The following is a 9,474-nucleotide window of genomic DNA, read 5'->3' on the forward strand; positions in this document are numbered from 1 at the left end:
AATTTGTTATTTTTGTCGCCTTAATATTCAATCCCACATTTTGCATGCAAATTTAATCCCACATTTTTTGTTACAATGAAATTCTTTAATTACTCATTAAATTCCATTTCATTCATCATATATTTTTAAAATTCTCAAATTTGTTAGCATAATTTCCACGGATCCATTTTCATATCCCTGAAAATGAAAACTCAAAGGGAACAACTGAACCGAACAAAAACATATTTCGCCTACAATTGAAAATTGTTAACCCCTCTAAATATCTCAAACCAGGGACTAGATTTTCTTTTCAAAAAAATTAAATAAGGTCAGTTTATTATATATTTTAAATTTTAAAGAGAGATAGACAAAATTTTGATATGATGTAATCATATAGTTATTCTCCTCAAAACCGGTCTGAACATATAATTTTTCAAAAATAAAAATTGAGATTTATATAAAAAATAACAAAACAACTTAATTATATAACAATTAAAAAAATTTAAAAAAAAACTCAACCAAAAAAAACCAAAACCAGTTGAATGCTTATTGTATAATCGAAATCAAATACTTGTGCGGTAGAGGAACTGATGTTACATGAAGAGATGGATCAGATTTATTTGGCTTGGTTTCTCAAAAGAGAAAAATCGCACAGTTTGTTCAGCGTCGATCACCTGGGGAAAAAATCATCACTTCCATCTCTACATCACCATGTACATTGCAATTCCGACACTTGATGATTAGACACATGATTTTAGCAAAAAAAAAAAAAAAGATCGGAACTTTAGCTCGAAATTTGAACACCCTCTGGTGAAAGAGGATCGGATTATTTATAACCTAAAATTGAAATAACATCTAATGGCATACAAATTCAAATGCAAGTTTCACAAACAAATAAGAGAAACCCATTAACCAAACTAAGCTAATTTGAGTAAGAGATTCCAAATAGAATTTTAAACACAGGATGGGAGAAAGAATCCTATGATAGTTGAGAAGGGGAGGCCGTTTATATATAAAAAGGAGGAAACCCTAATTTGAGGTTGGGAGAAGTTTCTAGTTCTAATTGTCCATAAAAACGAAGGAAACGGGTTAATTATATGGGCCTTTTGCTGCAGTCCAATTGGGGATTCTATTTGCACTAGTGAGCGAGACCGGTCTGTTGCATTAATCTGGTTCAGTTTGAGGTTGAATTTGACCGGTTTGAGTTTTAAAATTTGATCCAATGCATTTTTTTTAGGATGTATTTGAGTAATACTTTTTATCACCTCAATCCAGTTTAGTGTTCTATACATATTTTTTTTTTAAAAGTATATTTTTTTAATAATTGTGCATTAATAATAATAAAATCACTTAATAGATAATATTTGTGCAACATAATATTATATTGTAATGATATTACTTGTTTTAAAATATACTGTAAAATATACTTTAATTTAAATTTTATACATTTTCAGAAACAATTTAATTATACATAATATTAAGATTAATAGATATATTACATTAAAAGGTTAAATTGACCTAATCTTATCTGGTATATTTCGAGTCTTGATTGATGAAGTTCAAATTCAAATAAGGGAATCAATAAAAAAAAAAAATCTAAGTTGAGTAGAGACAAAGATAAACTTGTCACAATCTATCTCATGTTTACCCCTAATTTTCCCCTCCATTTTTCTCTTTGTACTCCTTGTCCCCTTTTTGTAATTTTATTTTACAATAATACAAAACTAGTTTCTTGATCATATTTCTAGACCAACCCCACTAATTACCTTACGTAATGTATACAAAACCGCATTATCAGAAACTAGTTTCTATTGTGCAATGTAAAAGTTACATTATAGAAATTAGTTTTCATACAATCTTCAAGAAGCAAAAAAAGACAGAAGATCAAGATGGCTCCATATGGCTATGTAGAGAAGCAATGAGAGAGAGAAAATGATAATATCAAATATTAATCTTTGATAAGAAAAAAATTGATTGATATTTCAAATTTGAAATTTTATTTCAAAAATTGTATTTTATATTAAAATGAGGAGGGTTCATATGGTGGAGAGGAGTGTGAGAAGAGGAATGGTGAAGGTGAGAGAAAGAAGTTGGCCATGGATATGGGTGTGGAGCGGGGGAGGATGTAGGGAAGGGAGGAGGGTGAAGGTGAGAGGGCAGAAGGGTATTTTGGAAATAAAAAATAAAAAATTAGGAGTGTGAAGAGAAAAAAATGCAAAAAGAAAGTATCAGTCTTATTCGGCTTTGACAGGCCCAATTGGCTGAATCCAAAATCCACTAATAATTGGGCTTGTCACCAACTCTTGAATTGTTCCACACTTCCACTAATGAGTTCAATTTGGCTTAAATAACCAAAATACAAGTGACAGAAATCAAACATTCCTCCCTAAATTGTTCATCAATGGTGCACACTTTGCCACGTAGGATGAACTTAAATAACCCTATATTTTCATTTGGGGTAGATTACACAAAGTTACACTCTCCAACATATTTTTTAAAATACATTCAATAAATTACAAAATTAAGAGGAGTTCATTAAATAAAACGTAACAGCTACCAAATTTTGTGATTTCTAAAAATTTAAACAAAGTGACTTAGGGTGAGTTTACTTAAACTTAAAAAAGAAATTAAAATAAATACTTTTATATTAGTGTTTTTTTTAAGAAGTAGATAAGATTTACTTTTTAAAATAAGTAAAAAAATTGTTATTTTTTTAAGTAGGAACAATTTAGAGAAACACACTACAAAATAAAAAAACTAATTATTATATTAAAATAATGCTTATTTTAACAAATAAACTTAAATAAACTGACCCTTAATAATATCTTTCAAATTGAAACTTTTAATTATATCAAATGACATGTGATCATGTAGTCTATCTCACTTAATGAGATAAGATTTATTGTAAAAAAATTAAATAATGTATGTGTTCAAAAACAATATTATGAGGTGATTTAGAAATACTACTTGTTTATGGTTAATATCAATCTCTACATTAGATGTATTTTGTGTTTTTCAATTTAAGAGAAAAAAATAATAATATGTGGATTAGTTTAGATTATGTGGCTCAAAATCACTTCTCATTTAGAAGAGTATTTTAAAAAACGTGTTCATAGTATTATACATGTCATCTAGAATAGGTGGACTCTCAAAAAAAAGAGAAAGCAAATGCAGTGAAGATGGCATCTTATCATATTCGTTTTCTGTTGATCATCATATGGCACCCCAAGGCATAGAGAAGAAAAGAATGATTCCTATAATTACTTGATAGAAATAATATTCACACCTTCCTCCACTTTTTAATACAATGAAATCTCTTCTCAAAACTCAAAAATTCTTTTCCTTTCCCTCCCTAAGCAAATATTCCTTCTCCAACTCATGTGCTTACACCTAGCTATATCAAAGCCTGAAAGTTATTTCACATGACATACACATAAAAGCCATGCATATAAATTGAGACACATCTCATTTGACCACCAATCAAGACCCATCTGAATTTCAAAACCTTAATTAAGATTTTCTCATTTGCTTTGTACGTTTAAATGGCTTCTGCACCAGCCTTAAAACGCACAGATTCTGTTGTAGATAATATGCCGGATGCATTGAGGCAGAGCCGGTATCATATGAAGAGGTGCTTCGCTAAGTACCTTGGAAAGGGTAGGAGGATTATGAAACTTCATCATTTGATGGAAGAAATGGAACTAGTTATAGATGACAAAAGCGAAAGAAGTCAAGTTTTGGAGGGCATTCTTGGCTTCATACTTAGCTCCACACAGGTTCTTTGTTTTCACTCTTCACCTTATATATACACGACAATAAATAAATAATTAGGTGTTTTTTTAAGCAAAAGAACATGGGTCTAGGTGAATAAAAAGATTGACATCCCAACTATGTTGGCACCTCTATCTCTACAACATCAAACCAAGTCATCTCAAAATATACAGATTAGAAACAAGAAATACAAAACACTTGGGAGGGTTAGATCATACCCAAGGCGAGAAGCTAGTGGTCACATCATTATCAACTATGAATTTTTAATTTTGATTATCTAAGTATGATTATTTGCGTTAGATATACCAGTGGTAGGAATATATTGTTGAAAAGTTATATCGCGTACCTCAATAGTCAATTTCTAGAATTATCTATTGGACAACTTTACTTAGCACTAAATTTAAGACGAAAGCTAACATGAATCAAAGTTTATAACCATATTGTTTATTCCTATTTTAACAGCATTGATAGAGGGAGTGTTGGTTTTAAGATGAGTGTTGTTTCATTATATATGTCCCAATTAGGATATTGGGTAAGGAAACTAAAGTAGAAATGTTTTTATTGGAAAATGAAAAATTACGTTTTTCGCGCTCTCCTGTTATTTCTATAATAAATGTTTCTTTTTTTTTTAGTTTCTTAAAAGTGTCTTAGAGGAACTGGTTAACAAGACCCATATATATAATATTGCCACATAATTAGCTTGTGGATTTTAATGTTGTGCACCTGAAACTTGCAGGAAGCTGTTGTTGATCCACCATATGTTGCCTTTGCAATAAGGCCTTATCCAGGAGTTTGGGAATTTGTAAAAGTGAGTTCTGAGGACCTTTCTGTTGAGGCTATTACCCCCACAGACTACCTCAAATTCAAGGAAAGGGTACACGATGAAAAATGGTACATCATTTGTCTACATTTTTCTTGTATTGAAACCGGGCTTGGATTTTTCTCTAGTAACTTTCTAATCATCAACGTTCATCAATATCCTCCTTTTCTCCTCTCTATTTGCTTTTTTTTCTTAAACCAAATGATCATTAGTACCAATTTAGTACGAAAGCTATTTATAATCGACATGGCATAATTTTCATCACATTTCATAATTTTCTTAAGCCTTTTATTTATTTGTTGACTCATATGTTTATCCAATTAAATGTAAATAAGACGAATTAGAATAATTTTTAACGAAATTTTTTCATACTGCACTTACACCTGGAAGATCTAGTGTAAGTTGAACACTTGGTGTAAAATGGACAAACAGTGTAGTGTTGCCTATTCCAACCAACAAGAAAAATTCACTTGAACTATGCTTCTGATGTATAACTTGGCTCTATATTGAAGGGCAACCGATGAGAACTCATTTGAAGCAGACTTTGGAGCATTTGATTTCCAAATTCCTCAGTTAACCCTCTCTTCTTCAATTGGAAATGGACTCCAATTTACTTCCAAATTCTTAACTTCAAAGTTAACTGGGAAATTGGAGAAAACACAGGCTATAGTGGACTACTTGTTAACACTGAATCATCAGGGAGAAGTAAGTGAAATAACATGTGATTAAGTTCATAAATATTATACTAAAACACCAAAGTTATAACTTAATAATATTCATTTTCTATTTTGTCATCTACACTGGCAGAGTCTGATGATAAATGAAAGTCTGAACTCCTCTGCAAAGCTCCAGATGGCACTTGTAGTGGCTGATGCATTCCTCTCAGGACTTCCCAAAGACACTGCATATCAGAATTTTGAACTTAGGTAAAGAGTTTATTATTTTTCTACAAAAGAGGCCAAAGATGTTTGAGGTTTTAGCCCAATGGTAATACCAATTTCATTGACAGGTTTAAGGAATGGGGGTTTGAGAGAGGATGGGGAGATACTGCAGGAAGAGTGAAGGAGACAATGAGAACTCTATCAGAAGTACTCCAAGCACCAGACCCAGTGAACTTGGAGAAATTTTTAAGCAGCTTACCAATAATATTCAATGTAGTCATCTTCTCTGTTCATGGTTATTTTGGGCAAGCAGATGTCCTTGGCTTGCCAGACACAGGTGGCCAGGTAAAATTCTTACCATTAGGAACAATTAGTTTGATTATAAGGATAGGTTTATAGAGAGTATTCACCTTTGAAAATTATGAAATTTTGAGTTCACTATGAGTTTCACTCATGATTTTGTAATTTTCATTAAATTTTAACCAATACTAGAAAGTGTATTAGAACAAGTGCTTAACTAGCACTCCTTTGTGATATCATGTCAAGTGCTATTTTTTTTAAAAGGGGGAAAAACTGTTGCAATTGAGAGATGGCTTAAAAGCAAAATGCTTTTTCATATCTTATACTCATTGAGAAAATTACAACAGGTAGTTTACATATTGGACCAAGTCAAGTCTTTGGAAGCAGAGTTGCTTCTGAGAATCAAGCAACAAGGGCTAAATGTGAAACCTCAAATTCTTGTGGTGAGTTTTATGCAAAAGGAATGAAGAATTATCTCTCTCTCTCTCTCTCTCTATATATATATATACACTTATACTTACAAGAATCTTAATGTTGGGGAGATTCGAGAGGTACACCTGTGGACCACGAGCCACCACATAAGGAAACCTAACACCACACTCTAACCCTATTGATCTTGACAGGTAACAAGGCTCATTCCTGATGCTCGGGGAACCAAGTGCCACCAAGAGTTGGAACCAATCAGTGATACCAAGCACTCCCACATTCTACGTGTGCCTTTTCAGACAGATAAAGGAATCCTGCATCAATGGATTTCTCGCTTCGACATTTACCCCTATCTTGAGAGGTTTACTCAGGCATGTATACCTGATTCAATATTCTCTTACTGGTATCTATTTTCCCTCTTGTGAAGTTTCCTTCTTAGTTATGACCATACTTTGGTTCATATTGATAGGATGCAACAGCCAAGATTCTTGAGTTCATGGAAGGGAAACCAGATCTAGTTATTGGAAATTACACTGATGGAAATTTGGTAGCATCACTAATGGCTAGAAAACTTGGGATAACTCAGGTCACTATAAGTTTTTTTAAGTTTTCCTTTCAACTGTTTTTGTGGCTGCAAGTATATGTGTGTTTTTGCTACGTGTACTAATTCCATATGGTAATTTAAAACCAGGGAACTATAGCACATGCTTTAGAGAAGACCAAGTATGAAGACTCAGATGTCAAGTGGAAAGAGTTGGACCCCAAGTACCACTTCTCGTGTCAATTCATGGCGGATACAGTGGCAATGAATGCATCTGATTTCATCATAACCAGCACATACCAGGAAATTGCTGGAAGGTTTGCTCAAATAGCCTTACACACACGTTAATGAGAACAAAATAGTACCCTAAAATGAAATCTGAATTTTGAAAGTTGATGTTTGCAGCAAAGATAGACCTGGACAATATGAAAGCCATGCTGCATTTACCCTCCCAGGGCTGTGTAGGGTTGTTTCAGGGATAAACGTGTTTGATCCGAAGTTCAACATAGCCGCGCCAGGAGCTGACCAGTCTGTGTATTTCCCTTATACAGAGAAAGAAAAAAGGCTCTCTCAATTTCACCCTGCCATTGAGGACCTTCTCTTTAGTAAAGTGGACAACATTGAGCATATGTAAGTGACTTTGTTGCACTCTTGCATGGTAACATTCAGTTATGATATCCTACATTCTTTCTAAATCCTAATGAATGAATGACTTTCACTTCTGAAATTGTTATGTAAACAGTGGATATCTAGCTGATAGGAGGAAGCCAATCATCTTCTCAATGGCAAGGCTTGATGTTGTGAAGAACTTAACCGGGTTAGTTGAATGGTATGGCAAGAACAAGAGACTGAGAAATTTGGTGAACCTTGTCATAGTAGGAGGCTTCTTTGACCCTTCAAAATCAAAAGATAGGGAGGAAATGGCAGAAATAAAAAATATGCATGACTTAATTGATAAGTACCAACTCAAGGGTCAATTTAGATGGATTGCTGCTCAGACTAATAGGTATCGCAATGGAGAGCTCTACCGTTGCATCGCTGACACGAGGGGAGCCTTTGTTCAGCCTGCTTTGTATGAAGCATTTGGATTAACTGTCATTGAAGCAATGAACTGTGGCTTGCCCACTTTTGCTACCAATCAAGGAGGTCCAGCAGAAATTATTGTTGATGGGGTCTCCGGCTTCCACATTGACCCCCTCAATGGAGATGAATCAAGCAATAAAATTGCTGATTTCTTTGAAAAATGCAAAATGAATCAATCACAATGGAACGTGATTTCTGCAGCTGGATTGCAGCGCATAAACGAATGGTAACCAACTTATCATTTCCTTAGCTTCAAGCTAGTACAGTTATTATTTAACAAATATGTTACACCTTTGTGTAGCAGCATTCCCTTTTGTTATACATCAATGAGGAATTAAATTTCAAACGTGTTACATGTCTTTGTCTTATAGCTATACCTGGAAGATTTATGCAAACAAGATGGTAAACATGGGGAACATTTATACCTTTTGGAGACAAGTGAATAAGGAACAAAAGGAGGCAAAGCAGAGATACATTCAGATGTTCTATAATCTTATATTCAAGAATTTGGTATGTCAATATTTAGTTTTTTTAGACACATTCACCAATTATTGTGTTATGAGTTTCTGAAAAGGTAAACACTTTTGATATGTAAATGTCACAGGTTAAGACTGTACCTGTTCCTAGTGATGAACCTCAACAACCAGTGGGCAAGCAGCCGAGTCTCAAATCACGTAGCACGGGGTACGTCACTCAACCAATAAATCATTTGTCATCTTTATGAAGGGAACAAATTATTGAAGTTGATTGAATTGTTGGATATCTTCATTAGTCTTTTCCCCTTATGGGATTTGTATCTATGACATGCTTTTAAATTCGTCAAATTGTTACTTCATGATTTCTTTGTTAGCATGCACCTTTGTGCAGTTAAGAAAATGGTTTTCCATCTGATCCATATGCTAACATCTTTTTTCTTTTTCCTTCTTGGTTTGCTGCATCAGACGTTCACATTCCAGATTGCAAAGGTTAGGCTATTACATAGCACTTATTAATTAGCTCATGATTATTAGTTGTGTACTAAAAAGTTACTTGATTCCTTTCAGGTTATTTGGAAATTAATGTCTCAACCATGAAGCAGGTCAATTAGTACGATGCATCTTGTCACTCTGGATATTGATATTTCTCTGATGTATACCCCTAATATTTTATTTTTTTTGTTATTATTAAACGGAGCAGCTCTGCTGTTGTGGAATAATAACAATTATTTTATGTGATCATTAAAATGCCCTATGTGAGGAAATTTAAAACGAACATGGAGCAATGTTTAATTTCACGTAGGAAGCTGAAAATTTATTCTTAAACATTAATAAAGATTTTATATGCTAACATCCTAAAACGAAACCCCGAGAGACTTAAAGATTTGCATTATGCCAATTTATCAAGGATATAAATTAGATGAAGAGGAGTGCTTCCAACATATCTCTTAATACATTCAATAAATTTTAACATAAAAGAATGTGTTTAAAAGAATATATTAATAATATGTTATTAGCTTTTTGCTTAGGTAAAAAATGTTATACAATCAATATAACAATAGATCAACCAAAAGTTGTTGACATAAAAGGTTCAGTTTTCTAAGGTTTTAGATTTAATTTTCGATTTGGATCAATCATGACTGGAGGAAACACTTTACCTCAACATGGGCCGACCAACTGGTAGAATACTTGTTATGA

The 9,474-nt window shown here is 33.1% G+C and overlaps 1 protein-coding gene and 1 non-coding gene across 2 annotated transcripts; one reads left to right on the forward strand and one right to left on the reverse strand.

Annotated features, from left to right (window-relative positions):
- Window positions 1-584: 584 nt before the first annotated feature.
- Window positions 585-678, reverse strand: LOC112999434 (small nucleolar RNA Z103). Its single transcript, XR_003264621.1, has one exon. It is a non-coding gene; the product is annotated as a small nucleolar RNA Z103 (small nucleolar RNA).
- A 2,726-nt stretch (window positions 679-3,404) lies between these two features.
- LOC100808482 (sucrose synthase 6) lies at window positions 3,405-9,074 on the forward strand. Its single transcript, XM_003544303.5, has 15 exons — window positions 3,405-3,755; window positions 4,487-4,641; window positions 5,083-5,275; window positions 5,378-5,496; window positions 5,580-5,796; window positions 6,099-6,194; window positions 6,375-6,548; window positions 6,647-6,763; window positions 6,869-7,035; window positions 7,124-7,348; window positions 7,461-8,027; window positions 8,173-8,311; window positions 8,406-8,485; window positions 8,743-8,766; window positions 8,845-9,074. Exons 1-15 carry the CDS (start codon window positions 3,522-3,524, stop codon window positions 8,858-8,860), a joined length of 2,523 nt encoding a protein of 840 aa, XP_003544351.1. The 5' UTR covers window positions 3,405-3,521; the 3' UTR covers window positions 8,861-9,074.
- The last annotated feature ends 400 nt before the right edge of the window (window positions 9,075-9,474 follow it).

Source organism: Glycine max, chromosome 14, assembly GCF_000004515.6.
Source record: "Glycine max cultivar Williams 82 chromosome 14, Glycine_max_v4.0, whole genome shotgun sequence".
NCBI classification, from domain to species: Eukaryota; Viridiplantae; Streptophyta; class Magnoliopsida; order Fabales; family Fabaceae; genus Glycine; species Glycine max.